We start from the raw sequence: 22954 nt of genomic DNA on the forward strand, positions 1-22954 counted from the left end.
TTCCATACACATGTATTTCATAACATAGAATACTGTAACGTGAAATGTCTGTTTGCATTATATTTACTGTTTTTTCAAGATGTTATACAGAGAGATAGAAATATAAAAAAATCCACATGATAGGATAGCCAAAATGATAGTTCATTGTGGGAAGAGGGAGCAATTGAAGGAGGTAACAAGAACAAATATGAAAACACAAAGGGACATGGACAGTTTTCTCATTTTTGTACACTCCCATCTTCAAATAGATAGCGACTGCCTGGCCAAGGCAGTAAAGCGTGCTCTGCTCACCCGGAAGGACGTGGGTTTAATTGCCCCTCAGGAAGTAAAAAATTTTAAGAAAAGACATTTCCACTTCTGGACGTCATAGGATATAAACTTAATAGTGCTGATCCATACTGAATGGGAGTGTTCTAGGCGAACTTCGTGTTGCCGCCACAAGAGTGCAGTAAGGACCGAAGGGGTCCTGGCACATACGAATGGGCGGACATGCTTCATTCTTTCTAATGCAATCAACTGTTCTGCCAGGCATCGAAATGAGTAAAAATAAGAATTATGGGAACTGGAATTTATTTCAGTAGAAGGCGGAACTCAAAAGAAGAAATGTGAAAGTTCATGGAAGGAAGAGTGAACTTATAAAGAGATATTGTTGTTTGGATTATAGCTGCTGTGTATTTTCTTAACCTGACATAGGCCTAGGCCTAGTACAGTGTCATTTTTATGGATGCTTTAATCGTCAATATCCGCGTAACATTTCGTATTTTATCCTTTATAGGCTCAAAGATTATGATGCCACATTTAATGTGTAAAATTGGCAGCATGAGGAGGAAGATATTTTCATGATGAAAGTACCAAGTGCAGTAGTATACAAGGACGTTAATGAAAGTACAGACCTTCCAACTGTGACAGCCCAGTGTTTTTCAAGATATTTAAAGAACTGTGAGCAACGTGATTCAGGTGTGGGTAGTAAAATGTACAAAGAGAGGTATTTGTTGTGCTTGCGTTGGGCACAGGAAGGTGAATTTACATTTTTAAAAAGGCAGAGTTGCATCAGAGTATAGGAAAATGTGGTATACCATGTAGGCTTGAAAATAGCACACTTCTTATTTGAGGAGTGCCAGTGTGAATGTAGTGCTGGTATGGGACCATTTGTTCACTGCAAACACATATGTACTACATTACATGTTTTGTTAGATTTCAATACCAGCAAGACCTTCATCTGCCAGGAAACCTGTACCAGCCAGCTACAATCTTTCCACAAGTGCAAAAAATTTAAAGCCTCCCCAGTTAAGGCTAATGCACTAGTTTTAAAGGCAGTCCAGGTCAAGTCATCTGTTCAAGATATAAGAAGTCACGATCCCCGGCCACACCAGTTCCGAAATACTTCTTCATACAATGAGTACTTCAGAAGTTTATCCATAAACTTCACTGCAAATTACCCATCCCCAAATCCCATGCCAATCTTACAGTTGTATCCCTCTGCACATCTTAAAGCTGTTTATAATGATCATGATTATTTTGGATCTGGTGAAGAGAAATGTTTAACTTCTAGAAAGTTGAAAGATGTTTCTCCACAGGATTGTACTGATGTGGAATTTAAAACTAGGGGACAGAGTGCAGATCCACTTTGGTTCACAGAACGCTCCATCAGAATACCTAGCTCATTGTTTAAACGTGTTTGTCACCTTACTGAGAGGACTGACACACAACAATTCTTAGCTCAACCAACATCAAGTCATGAATTGTCTACACCTGCTATTGTTCATGGAAGAAATTATGAAGCTGTGGCAGTAAAAGCTTTTGAGAAACTTTACTCTATGAAGTCACATGAGTGTGGATTATTCATAAGCACAGAACATCCATACTTGTGTGCTTCACCTGACTATGTTCTGGATGGCAATGAACTTCTTGAAATCAAATGTCCATACTCGTGCAGAGATGAAATGGTTTCCTGTGAAACTGTGGAATACTTGTATCTTTGTGATGTATCAGAAAACCTAGCTTTGAAAACTGATCACTCATACTACTATCAGATACAAGGGCAGCTGTACTGTGCTGACAGGAGTCTTTGTAGACTTGTAATATAAACCTTCAGGGACATGAAAGTTATCCTTGTTCATAGGAATGAAGAATTTATTAAACATATGATTTCTTCACTAAAACTCTTTCACAATAACTATCACAAATCATATATCATAAGTTCCTCTACTTAGGCAGTGAATAAGAGATTAGTTCTAAACATTGTATAACACAAGGAATGTTTTGTAATCTTAATGCTGCAACATCATTTACCTTAAATGAAATCACAATTTAAAATGTTTAATTTATTTTGTTACATAGTTTCTGTTCTTAAAACTTAATTCTTAAAATAATAAGCACCTGTGCTCATATCCTAAAAGGCTGTAAGCCTACAACTGATCAACAAGTATAATGGGAATTGCTACACATCACTAGAAGTTCTGTTTTTATAGGTATTGTATTTTAAAAGTTACTTAAAACTGACTTCACTCTTACTAATCAAGCATCCTTCCCAACAATATTTCTTCTAAAATTGCAGAGCATATAACAAATAAATATGATTTCTGATGACGAGGAAGTATGTGAGGGACTCATTGGAAATTGCAGTATTTTATATGTTTTACCCAAGCCTATTAGTCTCTCAATATGTACCCTTTTACTGGCTATTTTCCTGTCTCTTCTTAAAGTTTCACTTGGAAGCGTACTCATTTTCTTAAAAAATCTTGGGATGTTAACAGTGACACCATGAGGAACAAGCATATCTTGTATATCAAATCCCCTATCAGCCATAATGGAATCACCAAAGTGAAATTTTCCAGAATGTCACTTCTTTCCACCATCTGTCCATCACTAGTTGCACCTCCATAGCATTGTGAAATATGTGAAATCAATCCATCTGGTGTTGAACCAACTAAAACTTTTATTGTGTTTCTATTTTTGTAAGAGGAGAATGTTGCTTGTTGAGCTGTTGGAAGAGATGGTTTTTTGATGGGGGATTCAGCTGAGTCTATGATCAAGTGTGTGTTTGGATACTTAATTTTAAAATCAGTTGGCATATGAAACTTCACCAGCTGTTTTGAAGGCTATATATTTACCTCTTGCCACTGGAGATACATGAATCTTATCCAAGTGTTAAAAATGTTTGAGACTTGAGAGACAGAAGTAGAAAACATGAAACTCACCTCTTTGTAGGGTAAATTTCTTCTTAGAATGATCTTAGTCAAAAAGAATACATCTAGAACTTCTAAATGGGTAGGTGGTGGGCTATTTATATAGTTAAGATGATATGATGCAGATCGTAGGGAATAAAAACAAACATAAATTTCACATAACTTTCTAAACCAGTAAGCATGTTGTCATTTCCTTGAAAATTATTTATAGTGTATGGGACAAATTTGCTTTTAGTTTGGGTGAAGTGAGATCCTCTAGAAATTTCACTTTTTAACTGTAGGATTATTTCTTCTGTCTGTTTTGCAGTATTTGTAGATTGTAGCCTTGCTGTATTTTGGTTAGGGGGATGATCAGTAGTAGAAACCTCTAATTCTTCACCAATTGGAAAGGGACAAATTTCATCAATAACCTCAAAATCATTCTGGCTACCTGCTGGAGGTACACAGACACTGCTATATTTGCCTCCTTGGATTAACAGTAACTGTCTATTATAATGTCTCTCTTTTCGTTTCTTTGCTGTTGCACTGTCCTCCTTTTCTTTTGTCCATGCAAATACTGAAGGCACAGCTGTCTTTTGCAAGGTCTTCTTAAGAGGTATATTGCCTCCTGAAAATGAACACATTGTGGTATGTTATGGAATTGCAGATCGTATTTTGGGATTAAGATTTAATGTAAATAAGTTCAGAGTAGCTATGACTTCTGCAGATCTTTTTAATATCAATAACTGTAGGCCTACTGCACATGCCTGTTATATGTACAGGATTAAAAGTTAGAATTAAATAGGAAATTCCTGAGTCGATTAATAAAGTACCAATCAGGCAATTAATGGACCATTAGTTTCTAAACTATGTTATTGATGATTGAATTACATGTCCTACCTCGCCAAGTAGAGCTTATATAATCCTTGGGTACGAAATGGTCGAAACAAACAACACTGCTGTCAGTTGGATTCCATTTAATCCGCCGAATTTGTTTTATCCATTATTTTCTCAAACTGGGATCCTTTGGAAACCTCTGCCCTCCTCTGTTTTTACATAGTGGTACACAGCAGCACGTACTTGGCATTATTTACGCTTGTAAATGTCATAAACTATAAAATTTACTTAACATTCGCCATTAGCCGCGTTACGTATGGGACCTGTTGTGGTTATGCTGCACTCTGGTGACAACTTTTGACAGATACACGCCCATTGTAATCACAATAATAATGATTAAATTAATGTTGTAATGGTCCACCTTTCAATACTATATATGCAATATTTTGACTTACATTAACTAGGGACTAGTTTCGGCCTGGGCTGGCCATCTTCAGCCTTAATATAAAACATCTAATAACTAAACAAATGTACATACACACAATTACCATAAAACAAATGAACAAATATATACAAGTGACATTAAAAACTGGGATGAAATTATGAGAATAAACTAGGCTCTAAATTCTTAGCATCGTGAGTATGCTTATCATCGGGACTCTTTCACGCACTAATATTCACAGAACTGTTAGTTCCATCACTGCTAACCATTGCAATTTCAATTGTAAACCAGGAACTGGTAAATGTTGATCCTGTAGTCAATCACCAAATCTACCTGAGTGTTGTTAGCCGTATGCAAGTCACTGATCGAGCTCGATAGCTCCAGTCGCTTAAGTGCGGCCAGTATCCAGTATTCGGGAGATAGTGGGTTCGAGCCCCACTGCCGGCAGCCCTGAAGATGGTTTTCCATGGTTTCCCATTTTCACACCAGGCAAATGCCGGGGCTGTACCTTAATTAAGGCCACGGCTGATTCCTTCCACTTCCTAGACCTTTCCTATCCCATCGTCGCCGTAAGACATATCTGTGTCGGTGTGACGTAAAGCAAATAGCAAAAAAAAGCAAGTCGCTGAACGTTGCTGTAAATGACCACCAGCTGACGCAGAACTGCTAGATGGTATTTCAACATCAGTCAGCGTAATAAAATGGAATGCTCTCGTAGTGCTTGTTAAAATCATGCTGAAATGTTGTTGGTCACTGAAACACCATCTAGCAGTTCTGCGTCAGCTGGTGGTTGTTTACAGCGGCGTTCAGTGACTTGCATACAACTAACACCACTCAAGTAGATTTGGTGATTGACTACAGGATCAACATTTACCAGTTCCCGGTTTACAATTGAACTTGCAATGATTAACAGTGATGGAACTAACAGTTCTGTGAATATTAGTGCGTGAAAGAGTCTCGATGATGAGCATACTCGAGATGCTAAGAATTTAGAGCCTAGTTTACTCTCATAATTTCATCCCAGTTTTTTATGTCATTTGTATATATTGTTCATTTGTTTTATGTCAATTGTGTGTATGTATATTTGTTTAGTTATTAGATGTTTTATATTAAGGCTGAAGATGGCCAGCCCAGGCCAAACTAGTCCCTAGTTATGTAAGTCAAAATAATATAGTATAGAAAGGTGGACCATTACAACATTAATTTAATAATTATTATTGTGATTACAATTCAATATGGATCAGAACCATGAAGTTTATATCCTATGATTACGTAGCCAACCAGGCAAAACAGAAAGCCTATTTATATGTAGATCTTAAAGTCAAAATAGCCAAATTAGTCAAAGACATAGAATTTCTCAAACAGTGTATCGCTCACAATTTGACACCCAACTTTCTTAAAAGCAAATCTAAAAATCATCGATCTTCTCTTCAGATTACTAAAACCCAAACTAGAACAAATAAGATTTGGCTGAGAGAAGAGATCAAATTTTTGTACAAGAAAAAGTCCTTCATTAACCATTAACTCACCTCGAAACTACAAGTTTACTTTTGAATGCTCATTGGAACCTATTTCAAGCCCAAGTTGACAATAGATTATCTATTGAATCATCAAAGAAACAACAAACCCTACAGAAAAAGCTGCATATGTTAATGAACTCTAAACTTAACGACAACTATGCTAAAGAAACCAACAAAAAGACTAGGCCTAACATACCCAACCAATTTCACCCTCCGATCATACATCTGTCCAAAGTACTGTGCCCTATAGTCCCCTTGTCAACGCCAAGCCACTGCTGAAACCTGACCAGGGAGACCATAGTGAACAAACCCTCACCCGCAGGTGAATAACCTTGGCACATAGCTTACCTGTTCGATCCTCTCCATCTGCACCGGCAGTACAGCAATTCTTCAGGGGTAACAGGTAAAGAAAGGAAAAGGGGCGACTCGGTAACATAAAATAAAATGGAGAGGAATGAATTTCTAAGGGAAAACTAATACCAACAACACAAACATACATTGAGCTGCAAATTCGTGTCTACATCTAATTTATTACAATAAAGAAGGAAATCTAGAATTTACAAATGATCCGTCGCATATAATACAAAGGACGTTGTCATCATACATGAAGCTTGATTTCTTCACGTGAGAGGCATCCTGCTAGATTACATGTCCTGGTGGATGAGTTTCTAGGCATTTTTCCAAGGCTCCCGCACCAGCTAGCTTAATAACTCCAACCAGAAAGAAAACGGAACCGTTAGACTTTACCGTCGTAACCGAATTACACATAAACACAGTAATCCTTCTTTACAGTAAATTTATGCCACGGTACTCAGAACGAATATAAACTACATAATACATGTACTACTCCTTCTACCGTCATGGACTCGAACACGAGACTACTCCCTAAACCTTGTGACACATGATTAATCATCTCCTAAGAAACACATGAATAACAAGGTACAATCTTAAAACAATAGGTTATGTACATCTGTCAATGAACACATATTGACGTGTAGAAAATCTTTCTTTCCTGCGGCATACCTAACAGGTCACATATCTTCGCTCTCCCTTACCCTTACCACTGTGTCCGAGATTCTGGCCCCAGACTTCCTTGAGTTAGTATGAATGGAGCGGCCATGTTTAAAGCCATATTTCATAGCTTGACAGTAGTAAACAGACCAAGCCAAGATTCTGTCCTCACCCGCTCATTCTCCCCTGCGGTGCCTTCTCTTTAAAGAATTACCAGTGACCTGTCACACATTATGGACTCAGTAGGGTTCACATTCAACCCCCTCGCATTTTTACACCCAAATATACTCGGCACGCTATCAGACTGCACAGCAGTGCTCTCATTGGCACAAATAATCAAATCGCAACAGAATTCATTACACACCATACTCCTTATGGGCATTATCACTATGCTCTGGGCTAATTACATAATCCTCCTTTCTTAAGGGCTTCTTGGTTCCTGCCCCGCTCCATTCCATACATAGTTCAAGACTATTGAGGCTTATAGAAGATCTTGTACTTTCATTATCTCCTGACTGAGACGCTACCGTACATCATGCTACATGCGTTTAACTATTCCCTGCTGGCTTGTTCTGGCAAGAAGGAACTTCCTTGTGACTGCTTAAGTCTCATTTAGATGATACTACACGACATCAAATTCCCTATCGGAAACATACCGCTACATAAATCTGACATAAAATGAAGCACAATAAGACAAATTACAGGCAAAGTTACCTACACTACTGAGTTCGAGATCCGGGCATAAATTCTTCCTTTAAGTGCCCGCTGACACCTCATTATGTACATATTGGCGGAAGGCCAAAATTTGTCTATTACGACCCTGAATTTTAACTAGCTGATGGCCGGGCTGAGTGGCTCAGACGGTTAAGGCGCTGGCCTTCTGACCCCAACTTGGCAGGTTCGATCCTGGCTCAGTCCGGTGGTATTTGAAGGTGCTCAAATACGCCAGCCTCGTGTCGGTAGATTTACTGGCACGTAAAAGAACTCCTGCAGGACTAAATTCCGGCACCTCGGCGTCTCCGAAAACCGTAAAAGAGTAGTTAGTGGGACGTAAAACAAATAACATTAAAGAAAAAACTAGCTGATGCATGCTAATAATAGAAAGATCTAACCTTGGTCCTGTGACATTTCCCAAACAGTTCCCCGACTGGACCTTAGTGGCTTAAGCCATCATGATGACACGGTAGACAGGCAGTATCACTCGTTGACGTCTAACTGGTGTCATCCTGGTCGGTGGTTGTTTCACTTCAGCGCGTGCAGATGTCGTGCTTGCCGCCTCCTTGATGTAATTGATGCGACGGCTGGACTTCGCTGCTGGCCCAGGTTAGCGCCTCGACGTCGTGAAGTGGGTCCTGCGGCTCTGCTTGATGGCTGCTTTGTTGCAGATGAAGGTACAGCGTCCGGCACACTCGTGACGTAAGAGAACTGTAAGGAAAGTCACATTACAATGTGTTTTGATGTCAATGCCTATAGCTCCCTTCCGATGATTATTTTCTCTTGGACTGCTTCTTTCATAGTACTTTCTTTCTCACACCCGTATTTCTGTGGATCAATTAGACTCTGTTCAAGACCGATATTAGTACAGAACGGATAGAATGTACATCAGACCTCTGAGCTTACACTAGCATTTATCCTCAGTTTAGGACAATATGAGCCTCAACTTATGCTGCATGACTTTACGTGAATAAATTACAAGCAGAGAAGTGTTCTTTCAGACAATCAAGTAAATTTTCACTGAACTAAGTTATCAAAGTCACACCAAGTTGTTACTTACAGTTCCTGTAGACAATAGATTCGGACTGCTCTGGTCGAAGACAATGATGATCTGCTCCGCACTGGATCGTCGTGTGAGTAACAGCTTCTCAGCGCCGATGTACCCAGCAGAATGAAGCTTGCGCTCCCTACGGCTGTATTTATAAATAATCAGGCATCCACGCGACAGAGCTCAACGTGTGCGGTCGCTTCACACGTTTGCCCGCGAAGCTGAAAACTCTCCCACGGCCTGATGCACACTTATTTATTCTTCAATTATGATGTCTTTAATGTCGTGCAACATATCAAAATTTCCAGTGAAATATTCTACTTGTTGTTTTTCAATGCAATGTTGCAGATTCCCTATGTGGGTGCAGATATTACATAAAATTCGTTTCCCGCCCCTGTAAGTTTCCGCAGGATTTCTCACGTAGATGTACGCGTCCCACGGTCATCTCAAGAGGCTAGCTTGGGTTAATAAATTTTTATGAGCTTCCAGAAACTTCAGGTGTCGTCTGATGCGACTTGCCCACGAGAAGTGCAGCCTCTCAGCCACTCTGACAATAAAATGCCACCCAAGGCGACATTCTTTATGGTCTCATGTAATTCCTATAATTAATGCTAAAATCCATATTTTCCGAACATGAACTGAATGGTTCAGTACCACTGAATGAAGACGAAAGTTCCATTTTAGCCAGGGGCCCTAAACACAATTGGCCTAATTTCAACACTCTGAACACAGCCATCACTACAACAGTAGAAGCAGAATTAGCCATTAGCAAATTGCCAGCAAATAAACAAGACGAAGTAAGATTTGAAGTAAGAAGAAAATTAAACTCCATTCTCAACCCAAAAAACAATATTAACTCCCGTAATTCACTCCTTACTCATGACGACAATAGCTACAAAGATTCTATTCTCATACAAAAGCAAATATGTGCTCTAAAAAAGAAAATCAATGATAATAATCTTATAATTACAAAATCAGATAAAGGCAACACTACCGTCATAATGGACAAAATGAATATGTATGCAAAAGTAATCAATTTTTTAAAGATAGCTCATTCTCTACAACGTAAACAGGCCCTCAAGAATACCTCATATCTTTTGACAGATCAGGATAAAACTAAATTAATTAATATGAACCCAGGTTTACCCATTGCCAAAGCCCTCCCCAAAATACACAAAACTGGCGTCCCCATTTGCCCTATTATTAACTATAGACTGAGTCCGTTATACAAAGCATCACAATTCATTCAAAGATTTTTAAGAAGGAACTATCATTTCTTGTTAAACAAATCCGTCAAAAACAATAAAGAACTGATCGATAAATTTAAAAAATGTTAACATTCAATCCAACCATTCTCTCCAGTCATTCGATATTGTAAACATGTATCCTAGCATACAAATCTCCACAGTATACCCCATCATTCAAAACAATTTAAGCAAATACAGTGGCCTAAGTATATTAAAAATACAGGATTTTATATCTATGCTTAAATTAGTTATAAGCAATAATTATTTCACTTTCGATAATGTTATTTATCAACAAGAAGGATTGGCTATGGGATCGCTGGCCTCGGGTATCTTAGCCGAGATTTACTTGGATTTTTTGGAACATACCAAAATTGATAATAATAATAACTTTAACAACATCCTTTTCTGGGCAAGATTTGAAGATGACACCATAGTAGTTATGGAGGAGAGCATCACAAACACAGCTACCACCCTCATTAATCTAAACAACATTGACCCACACATAAAATTCACACTTGAATCTGAAATTGAATGGAAAATAAATTTTTAGACCTAACTATTATCAGGCACCCAAGCTACTTAAGATATAAGATTTTCAGAAAACCCACCCAAACAGTCACTACAATCCGTCAAGATTCTTCGCACCCTCAAATTCACAAATGAGCAGCGTACAACAGCATGTTATACCGAGCCTTCAGTGTTCAGTGTCTAAAAGAGACCTCAAAAATGAGTTGAACACTATTCATAATATAGCTAAATCCAATGGATACAACAGTTTCTTTACTGAAAAAATAATGAATAAATATAAACATCACCCCTCTACCACTCTGAAAAAAGGTGAACAAAACAACTCTTCCTATTCTATCTTTACCTTCAACGAACAAATCTACCAAGTCACCAACATCTTTAAAAAGCATGGTGTAAAAGTAGTTTTCAAAACCAACAGTAGGAACACAAAAGTCTTACATAATGCCACATCCATAAACAAGTTCAATAGTTATTCAAAATCAGGAGTATACAGGATCATTTGCAACAGCTGTGATTCTTACGTCGAACAGACCGGGAGGAATTTTAATATAAGGTACTCGGAACATGTCAATGCCCTGAGGTACAATAAATTTTCAGCTGTAGGCCAGCATATGCATGACTATAATCACAAATTCACAGACATAAAACAAGGTATGGAAATTCTCAAAACCATCAACAAAGGACCCCTCCTTAACATAACTGTAAACTGCTTCATACATATAGAATATAGATAATACCGTGGAGGCCACTGCATAGGCTATTTGCAGCCACCAGCAGTGCCAATGCACTATGCACTAGCCTTGCGTCTTGGGTGGTGTGCTAAGTCCCAACTGACGAGCCTAACTTAGCACACGAGGGCGAAACGCAGGCAACCAGGAATGAGTTAGCTGGATAATTTATAATGTCCAATAACGGACCATTATATTGGTATTATAAATTTACTCATTCAGGACAAATATTTTAGGTTCCCTACGGGAACCAACATCTACATCATATAGATCAATATTTCAACCCAAATTATAATGTTAATGAAATTTCAGAAAAGCCAAATATTCTTTTTGACCTTCTAATTCCCATTTTTAGAAACATCAAACCAACAAGTCATAATTCAGTTTTTCATAATATTCACAGCACCTTCCGCTCCCTTCGCAACCTCTCGCCTTGCCCCACTCCTCTCCCGTGCCCTGCCTCTCCCTCCTTGTTCCGCCCCTTCCTTTTACTTTAAATCTCACAACCGTTAGTACGAGGCACACGCAACAATAGGCCACACACCACATGCCGCCATGAGAGGTAAGTCTCATATAACCTAAGCCATCTAACTAACACGCTCTCTCCTTCAATTAATTAATTAAATTTTATCTAATTTTATTCAAGTTAACTTCAAGGACACCACAATGAATTGCAAATTTTATACCAGACACAATGTATCTGTTTTAACCACATCTTCATATGCCATCCTGACAGTGTCCAACAACATTTCAGCAAGATTTTGATAAGCACTACGAGAGCATTCCATTTTATTACGTTGATTGATGTTGAAACACCATCTAGCAGTTCTGTGTCAGCTGGTGGTTGTCTACAGCGGCGTTCAGTGACTTGCATACAACTAACACCACTCAAGTAGATTTGGTGATTGACTACAGGATCAACATTTACCAGTTCCAGGTTTACAATTGAAATTGCAATTATTAGCAGTGATGGAACTAACAGTTCTGTGACTATTAGTGCGTGAAAGAGTCTCGATGATGAGCATACTCAAGATGCTAAGAATTTAGAGCCTAGTTTATTCTCATAATTTCATCCCAGTTTTTAATGTCAATTGTAGGCTATATATTTGTTCATTTGTTTTATGTCAGTTGTGTGTATGTACATTTGTTAGTTATTAGATGTTTTATATTAAGGCTGAAGATGGCCAGCCCAGGCTGAAACTAGTCCCTAGTTAATGTAAGTCAAAATATTGCACATACACTATTGAAAGGTGGACCATTACAACATTAATTTAATAATTATTATTCTGACTTCCGGAGGTGCTCATGGCCCTGAGGTTCACTCAGCTACACCAAAAATGGATACCAGGTTAATTTCTGGGAGCAAAGGTAACCAAATGGAGAGCTAACCACTCTGCCCCACCAAGTGCTGAGGTTATGATTAGTGAAAGCTTTTACCTTCCACCCTTCCAGGGACCATAGCCTGTACAAAGATGACTGCTTTTTATCTTCAAATAGATGTGCTCCCTCCTCGTCAGTTCTACTTTTTGTGTGTCCATTTCTTTCCAGTGGCCATCTTTTACCATCTAGATTCATCTATATCTTCTGTCTATTCCCTTGTCCTGTGTTTATCGGGCAATCTTCTTTCCATATCAAGACAAGATCTGTCAGGATGGCTCCTCAGTGGGTGTTGATGTCTGTCCTAATGAAGGGGGGAAGGAGAAATAAGCTCAGGAGAGTGAGGAGAGAGTTCATCTGTGTGAAGAGAGTAGTGTACGAAACCAAACCCTACGGCGCAACAGCCCGTGAAGGGCCTTGGCTACCACGCGACTGCTGCTCAGCCTGAAGGCATGCAGATTATGAGGTGACATGTGATCAGCACGACAAGTCCTCTCGTCCGTTATTTTTGGCCCTCAAGATTGGGGCCACTACCTCACTGTTAGACAGCTCCTCAATTATAATAATGTAGGCTGAGTGGAGCTCGAACCAGCCCTCAGATCCAGGTAAAAATCCCTAGCCTGGCCGGAAATCAAACCTGGGGCCTCTGGGTAAGAGGCAGACAAGCTACCATTACACCACTGGGCTGGCGAGTAGTGTACGAAGGTGTGGAGATTTTCTTGTTCTTTGTGTTTTCATGTTTGTCCTTGTCTCTTCCTGTTGCTCCCTCTTCTTACACTGGCTTGTCGTTTGAGATGGTCGATAAATCACAGCCTGTTACTTTATCACTGATATATCAGATACATTGTCATGGAAGTATCTTTGACAAAATATCGTTTAAGTTGTGTTCTTTTATCACGTTCTCAGGACTATGTTATCTGCTGTAGCTCAAGATCTGTATCCGTTTTTCATTTACCAGTTACCTACAGCGATATTAAAGGTGTTAAATCATACATTTTATCATAGTGTATGTATGAGCACAGTAGAGAGAATACCTATCTAGCAGCTCTGTATGTCAACAGCTAGCTCATGTTTCATATGTAGCGCGAATCAAACACATCAGTCCTCAGCTGGCAAATGAGGCATATTTGAATACATAATCATTTTTTGGAGAAGTACTTGTCTGATTTTCAAAACAATCACGGTGCTGAATTTTTAATGTTTGTAGATTTAAGGCTATGTGTACAAAATAGTTTAGTACCGTTAAAAAAAGCGAAGTTAGTACCATGGTCTCAGAAAATATTAACGTCATAACACGGTACTTTTTTTGGTACCATTACTGAAAGTGAAAACAAAATGTCAATATCTTTAACCATTCACGAGTTATTTGAGGTGGACAACTTTGTTGAATAACCCTGTATATGGGAGGAATCTTTGAATTAATTTCATAAATCTATTATTTTTAGTTAGTATATTTTTAAGCCTTCATTACCGAGCTCGATAGCTGCAGGCGCTTAAGTGCGGCCAGTATCCAGTATACGGGAGATAGTAGGTTTGAATCCCACTGTCGGCAGCCCTGAAGATGGTTTTCCATGGTTTCCCATTTTCACACCAGGCAAATGCTGGGGCTGTACCTTAATTAAGGCCAAGGCCGCTTCCTTCCCACTCCTAGCCCTTCCCTGTCCCATCGTCGCCATATGACCTATCTGTGTCGGTGCGACGTAAAGCAACTAGAAAAAAAAAGGCCTTCATTAAGTACAGTAAATAATTGGTATTCTGGCAACACGGTACAGGTAATCACATTCCACTTGTTAATTTATTGTGCATTCAAATTATAAATGTGAATATTATTTTTCCCACTTATAATGTCCCGAATCTTCCAAAAAGTACTATCCAGTATTTCCATACTGGCCGCCCGCGACCAAAGAGTGACCGTGACGATAATCATGTGCTTGTACTTCCTTTGACTGAATCACAGATAAAAGTCACAGATATTTTTGTGTCACAGATACGCCGGTCACAGACATTCTGAAATATTATTTAAGCTCATACTTGTTTTCCTATTATGTGTCCCTATCCTTCTATATATGACTTGATTTGTCTCTTGTTTGTACCTTACTTACTTTTTAGTTTTGATTGCAGGTAAGCAGTAAAGATGAGGATTTCTTCGACCTTCAAGTGGATGTTGATCAGAACACCAGTATCACACACTGCCTGAAGTGTTTCAGTAATACTGAGACGTTGTGCAGTGACAATAAGTTTAAATGTGATCATTGTAGCAGCTATCAGGAAGCACAGGTAAATGAGAGAGTTATATGGTTTGTTCCAATTTTGATTAATTATGCATCAATATGGGCTCAGAATATCTCTGTATTGTCTGGTTCCATGGCTAAATGTTTAGCATGCTGGCCTTTCGTCCAGGGGGTCTCGGGTTCAATTCCCGACCAGGTTGGGGATTTTAACCTTCGTTGGTTAATATCATTGGCTCAGGGACTGGGTGTTTGTGCCGTCATCATCATTAGAATTCATCATAAACAGGGCCCCATCCTTACCGATGCGCAGGTCGTCTATACGGCATCAACTCGAAAGGCCTGCACCAGGCCTCTTCGGAGGCCACATGCCATTATTATTACCTCTGTATTTATTGTAACATCTGAGCAATTTAAAACATTAAAATAAATAGGAATTAGAACATGGAAAATTTTCATTAAAAACAAAAATACAACCTAATTAAATCACGTACAACCAACGATTAAAGGTCAAGGATGTGGAAAGTGGATTGAATCCTACGAGGAGGGGGAACAACCTTTTGTGGATGATAACTTCAGAAGAGGCTAATTTTTCTTAGAGAACAATTTTTTTAACATTTTTTGGATTTCAAAATAGATTCATGAAAATTAATCGTGTAACCCAAGATAAAATAAACTTAACTTACTTTACAGAAGGAACCTCGTGCGAGAGACAAGGACCTAACCTTAAAACATAAATGTTACAGAACAAGAAATTTAGATTAACATTAGCTTCCATTTACAATGGATTGTGCCATGTGGTCACAGTTGCAGTAGGCTAGTCCCATATATGCATTTAATTTACCAACAGTTGAATTAAGTTTACATGTTGAAAGAAAATTAAAATAAAAAAAATAGCAAGGTAAAAGGGGAATTCCTTCCCAGTAAAATAATAAATGAAATATTTGATTTTTTTTTTAAAACTATAAGAGGACAAGCTTTAAAGATAAGTAAAGATTAAAGTTACAAACGATTTAAAAGAAAGCTTGCCTCAAGACAAAGTTGAGATGGGAATAATTGGCAAATTATCCTATTTAGAATTCTTACAACCTTTTAGGTTTAATACGACAAAAGGTAAACTCTTGTGGTTAAAATTACATTTAAATTAAATCACAAAGTTCGCAAATTGTTTATCCCAAGAGAAGCAAGGCCTCTCATGAGCACAGAGTACACAGACTACACGTCCGTACGACCGGATTCCCAAAATCTGAATGCCCGCACACTGCAAGCGCTTTCTGAAGGTAGCACACGCTAGGTGGGGTGACCGGAAACAGCAATAGCAGGAAAATGAACCAATGAATGCACGAGTTTACCCTTTTGATCCAATCCTTGTAAATATTTTAATTTGATGCTGGGCACTTTGTCCGTGGTACCTTCTCGAAGTTTGTAGATTTGTGTAATCGAAGCGTACTCTAGAAAATTTGACATGTGTAGTACAGTGTGTCCTGCAAGTTTTGATGATTAAAATTTAGACGATCTTGAGTTTAATGAATATTGAATTTTCACGACCGCATTGTAATCGAAACCGACTTTCAACCTATTAGGTCGTGTTACGTACGTGTTACCCGACGCGAAATCGGGAGGTTGTGGGTTCGGATCCCACTGGTGTCTGGTTGGCCATTTTTGTTCTGTACTTAACATCTCTTCAAGACGTACTAAATGTACGTAACACGACCTAATAGGTTGAAAGTCGGTTTCGATCTCGAGTTTACTTAAAGTAGGCCAATTATGTAACAGAAGTAAACACTCACAGCACACGTCACATTTATACTAGCAAGCATGAATAATTATAATTTTATGAGTCTGTAAATATTGTCAGCTCCCTCTTCTGATGCTGGCCTGTATTTGTGCTTGTCTTTCTGTTTATCTTCTTATATTTCCATACAGGTTTATTTCCTAATCATAGCCCTTTCTCATCCTTGGATTGCAGAAAACCTTCAATATAATAGTGCGACATTAACCATTAGTAAGAAAAAAAATTAAATAGAAAGAAAATACAGGTTTAAGCTGAACAACAGGAACAAACTTCAGGAGGCGATTTCCGGGGAAATGAACAAACGGTCCATAACAATACATTATGTCCTGTTGTGTTCTGTGTTCCTAGTTTTTTGCCACCTGATCTTTATCTTTTCATCTCATCTGATGTTTATCTGGCTTTCTTCTTATTTTATACTTTCTACAACAATACTGAAGACCTGACAAGATAGCCCCTTCATGAACGTTGAAGCTGCCTGAGTTTAGGGGAATTTGTCACAATTTTCTTGTCATTACAGTTGGTCACACCTAGGTAATTCGTAACACCACACCAGAGGTTTATGTTAGTCACAGGTGATTTATTGGTTACATTGAATTACTGACAGAATTTGTTTTACAATAATTTAGTCAGTCACATAATAAATTTCTGTTATTTTACAGGAAGTTTCTTGCTACGTTATGGCCCAGTGCCTGTAGATATTATTTGTAATTTGTGATGATGGGAAAAATGCACTTCCACTTATAATTAAATAGGAATGTAACACTACATTTCGTATTTATTTGTATTGAATAGGTTGAACTACCTTATTTATTATTTCAATTTCATTGTGATACATTTCAATGCGGAACATTATGAAATTTTTATCTTTAAATTTATCAGACTCATTCGAAGTAACTACCGAGTTACGGCAGGGTGATGGCTTACCACCATTACTATTTAACTGTACACTAGAAATAGTAATGCGAGAATGGTTTAGGAAATACCCTCCAAATATTAAAATGGGCAGGAAAATCCAAACAAATAGCCTTGGTTCTGCAGATGACATGACATTACTAGCCAAAGATTTAGATGAAGCAAAAGCTCAAATATCAGAGTTTCACACCATTGGCCACATCCTGAGAATGCCAGATTTGAGACTTCTGAAACAGCTAGTGCAGTACAATCTTGCTTCATAAAATACTACAACTGGATGCTGATGGATAAAAGAATGCACATATCGGATTTGGAATATAGCTGCAAGCTGGGCACTCGCCAACTAAGAAAAGAAGCGGAGAACAGTTAAATGAGCCAGCTTGCATACACTATCAGGCGCTTCTCGTAAACATTATGAGACAATGCCGAACTTTGCGTGTGCTATGCTGCTGTTCAGAAGACTGCGCCTTGCTTCTTTTAAGTGACTTACCTTCTACTTCTTCTGAATTTTAAAGTGCCTATCCCCGTTGTTTTATTTTGCCTCTTCAACTGTTTTTGTGGGGACTTGATCTTTAATTTCTTTCTTACCTATGCATTGTTTTTTGCTTTTTATTCGGCTGATCATGACTTCGATTGGGGTCGAAACCGGTACCGCTTCCACTTATAATTAAATAGGAATGTAACACTACATTTCGTATTGATTTGTATTGAATAGGTTGAACTACCTTATTTATTATTTCAATTTCATTGTGAGTCTGATAATTCACCTCTAAACTTTACATTTGATTTGGTCTTTGTCTGCGAACCATGTGACCTTGCCGTGGTGGGGAGGCTTGCGTGTCCCAATGATGCAGATAGCCGAGCCGCAGGTGCAACCATATCGGATGGGTATCTGTTGAGAGACCAGACTAACGAATGGTTCATCGAAAGGGGGGTAGCAGCCTTTCGGTTGTTGCAAGGACGGCAGTCTAGATGATTGACTGATACGGCCTTGTAATAATACTCAACATGGCTTAGCTGTGTTGATACTGCTACACGGCTGAAAGCAACGGGAAACTACAGCCGTAACCACCTCCCGAGGACATGCAGCTCTCTCTGTATGAAAGATGTACTGATGATGGCTTCCTCCCGGGTAAAATATTCCGGAGGTAAACTAGTCGCCCATTCGGATCTCCGGGTGGGGACTACACGAGAGGGGGCGATCATCAGGAAGATGGATACTGACATTCTGCGAGTCGGAGCGTGGAATGTTAGGAGTTTGAATCGTTGTGGTAGGTTAGAGAATCTGAAAAGGGAGATGGATAGGCTAAAGTTAGATGTAGTTGGTATAAGTGAAGTACGTTGGCAGGAAGAACAGGATTTTTGGTCAGGCGACTACCGAATTATCAACACGAAATCAAACAGGGGTAATGCAGGAGTTGGTTTAATAATGAATAAGAAAATAGGGCAGCGGATAAGCTACTACGACCAGCATAGTGAAAGAATTATTGTCGCCAAGATAGACACCAAACCAATGCCCACCACAATAGTGCAGGTCTATATGCCTACTAGTTCAGCGGATGATGAAGAAATTGAAAGAATATATGAGGAGATAGAAGATTTAATACAATATGTCAAAGGGGACGAGAATCTAATTGTGATGGGAGACTGGAACGCAGTGGTAGGCCAAGGAAGAGAAGGTAGCACAGTAGGAGAATTTGGATTGGGACAAAGGAACGAAAGAGGAAGTCGGCTGGTTGAATTCTGCACTGACCATAATTTAGTCCTCGCCAATACTTGGTTCAAACACCACAAACGACGGCTGTATACGTGGACGAGACCTGGAGACACTGGAAGGTATCAAATAGACTTCATTATGATTAGGCAGAGATTCAGAAACCAGGTGTTGGATTGCAAAACTTTCCCAGGAGCAGACGTGGACTCTAACCACAACTTGTTGGTCATGAAATGCCATCTGAAGTTGAAGAAATTGAAGAAAGGAAAGAATGCAAAAAGATGGGATCTAGACAAGTTGAAAGAAAAGAGTGTGATGGATCGTTTCAAGGAACATGTTGCACAAGGACTAAATGAAAAGGCCGAAAGAAACACAGTAGAGGAAGAGTGGAGAGTCATGAAAAATGAAGTCAGTAGGGCTGCTGAAGAAATGTTAGGAAGGAAGAAAAGATCAACTAAGAATCAGTGGATAACTCAGGAGATACTAGACCTGATTGATGAACGATGAAAATACAAGAATGCTAGAAATGAAGAGGGCAGAAAAGAATACAGGCGATTAAAGAATCAAGTGGATAGAAAGTGCAAGGTAGCTAAGGAAGAATGGCTGAAGGAGAAGTGCAAGGATGTCGAAGGCTGTATGGTCCTGGGAAAGGTAGATGCTGCATACAGGAAAATCAAGGAAACCTTTGGAGAAAGGAAATCTAGGTGCATGAATATTAAGAGCTCAGATGGAAAGCCACTTCTAGGGAAAGAAGACAAAGCAGAAAGATGGCAGGAGCATATCCAACAGTTGTATCAAGGTAACGATGTAGATAATTTCGTTCTGGAACATGAAGAGGCTGTTGATGCTGATGAAATGGGAGACCCAATTTTGAGGTCAGAGTTTGACAGAGCTGTGAGTGACCTAAATAGGAACAAGGCACCTGGAATTGATGATATTCCCTCTGAATTACTGACTGCCTTAGGAGAAACCAGCATGGTAAGGTTATTTCATTTAGTGTGCAAGATGTATGAGACAGGAGAAGTCCCATCCGATTTTCGGCAGAATGTTGTATACCTATTCCCAAGAAAGCCGGTGCTGACAGGTGTGAAAACTACCGCACTATTAGTTTAGTATCTCATGCCTGCAAAATTTTAACACGTATTATTTACAGAAGAATGGAAAAACAAGTTGAAGCTGAGTTGGGGGAAGATCAATTTGGCTTCAGAAAAAATGTAGGAACACGTGAAGCAATCCTGACTTTACGTCTGATCTTAGAGGATCGAATCAAGAAGGACAAGCCCACGTACATGGCATTCGTAGATCTAGAAAAGGCATTCTGAAGATGATAGGGATCAGATACCGAGAACGAAGAATTATCTACAACCTGTATAAAAATCAGTCTGCAGTGATAAGAATCGAGGGCTTTGAAAAAGAAGCAGCAATCCAGAAAGGAGTGAGGCAAGGCTGCAGTTTGTCCCCTCTCCTTTTCAATGTTTACATAGAACAGGCAGTAAAGGAAATCAAAGAGAAATTTGGAAAGGGAATCACAGTCCAAGGAGAGGAAATCAAAACCTTGAGATTTGCCGATGATATTGTTATTTTATCTGAGACTGCAGAAGAACTCGAGAAGTTGCTGAATGGTATGGATGAAGTCTTAGGTAAGGAGTACAAGATGAAAATAAATAAGTCCAAAACAAAAGTAATGGAGTGCAGTCGAACGAAGGCAGGTGATATAGGAAATATTAGATTAGGAAACGAAGTCTTAAAGGAAGTAGATGAATATTGTTACTTGGGTAGTAAAATAACCAACGATGGCAGAAGTAAGGAGGACATAAAATGCAGACTAGCACAAGCAAGGAAGAGCTTTCTTAAGAAAAGAAATTTGCTCACTTCAAACATTGATATCGGAATTAGAAAGATGTTTTTGAAGACTTTTGTGTGGAGCGTGGCATTGTAAGGAAGTGAAACATGGACGATAACTAGCTCAGAAAGAAAGAGAATAGAAGCTTTTGAAATGTGGTGTTATAGAAGAATGCTGAAGGTGAGATGGATAGATCGAATCACGAATGAAGAGATACTGAATCGAATTGGTGAGAGGAGATCGATTTGGCTAAATTTGACGAGAAGAAGAGATAGAATGATAGGACACATCTTAAGACACCCAGGACTTGTTCAGTTGGTTTTTGAAGGAAGTGTAGGTGGCAAGAACGGTAGGGGTAGACCAAGGTATGAATATGACAAACAGATTAGAGCAGATGTAGGATGCAATAGTTACGTAGAAATGAAAAGGTTAGCACAGGATAGGGTGGCATGGAGGGCTGCATCAAACCAGTCTATGGACTGATGACTCAAACAACAAGAGTTAATTTTATCATATTTACTATTTTAGGATGTAATCCCATGTGTTATAAAATTTTTAATAAAGATTTCCTGTGAATACAATCATAGCCTTCTTGAAGTCGATAAATCTTTGAATAAAGATTTCCTGTGAATACAATCATAGGCCTTCTTGAAATCGATAAATGTTATCACCATATCTCTACTTCTTTTTCTGTTGTAATCCATTAAGTAAATTGTATGACTAATAAAATGCAAGTAGATTTTCATTCTATAATATGTTCTTTCATTTCACTAAGGGGAAAAATTTGAAAAAATGGAATATTTCAGTTCAGATTAACCGGATTTTCGTATTACCGGGGTCCGGATTAATGGGACTCCTCTGTATATAGTTTGGATTTGGAAAGTTCCCTGCATAGAAAAAAAAAGAAAAAAGTACATGTTGAAAGATAAACAAGCTGATAATGTTATTTGCTAGAATTTTGCCAAATTCTGATAAACGTGCGATGACAGTGACGAATCATTACTATTACGAATTGTATTTGTGTGATGATATAGGTGTTGATTCCCATAGGGCAGTGATTCCCAACCTTTGCCAGCTGACGCCCCCCTTTTCAGATACGGGTGGTCATCACGCCCCCCCCTCTCGTCCCCCCCCCCCCCCCCCCCGGTTGCTTCTATAACCTCTCCGATATACTGACGTGGAGGATATAGACCTAACCTAATGACACTACATAATGAATTATTACATTATTCAATGATTTATGAAAAAATAATATGAAGTACGCGCCTTATATCTATGACATACTAACTTCATTTCAGCACAATACAAAGAACACACTTTTACAATAAATCCTTCAAATATTTGTTCTGAATGAGTAAATTTATAATACCAATATAAATGGTCCATTATAAGACATTATAAATTTTCCAGTTAACTCATTCCTGGCTGCCAGCATTTTGCCCCCGTGTGCTAGGCTGGGCTCGTCAGTTGGTACCTAGCACACCTACCAAGACGCATGGCTAGTGCATACCGTGGAGGCCACTGCATAGCCTAATTGGAGCCACCAGCAGTGCCAATGCACTATGAGAGACATTGTCCCATTACCAAAATTTGATGCCTGCTTGGTCATCAGATATTATAGGTGTTAATTCCCATAGAGAATCTGAAATATTTGTTCCGAATGAGTAAATTTATAATACCGATGTAAATGGTCCGTTGATGGACATTATAAATTTTCCAGCTACTGTAACTCGTTCCTGGTTGCCAGCGTTTCGACCCCGTGTGCTAGGCTGGGCTCATCACTTGGTACCAAGCACACCTAACAAGACGCATGGCTAGTGCGTACTGTGGAGGCCACTGCATA

At 38.9% G+C, this 22954-nt stretch overlaps 1 protein-coding gene across 2 annotated transcripts in view; it reads left to right on the forward strand.

The window, feature by feature from the left end:
* The window catches only part of Usp12-46 (Ubiquitin-specific protease 12/46), a 104420-nt gene that overhangs the window by 40079 nt on the left and 41387 nt on the right, over nucleotides 1-22954 (forward strand). For both annotated transcript variants that reach the window (XM_067143653.2, XM_067143652.2), the window contains exon 6: nucleotides 14741-14896. In XM_067143653.2, coding sequence (XP_066999754.1) covers nucleotides 14741-14896 — 156 coding nt within the window. The remainder of the gene's footprint in view (nucleotides 1-14740; nucleotides 14897-22954) is intronic.

This window comes from Anabrus simplex, chromosome 3 (assembly GCF_040414725.1).
Source record: "Anabrus simplex isolate iqAnaSimp1 chromosome 3, ASM4041472v1, whole genome shotgun sequence".
Lineage (NCBI taxonomy): Eukaryota > Metazoa > Arthropoda > Insecta > Orthoptera > Tettigoniidae > Anabrus > Anabrus simplex.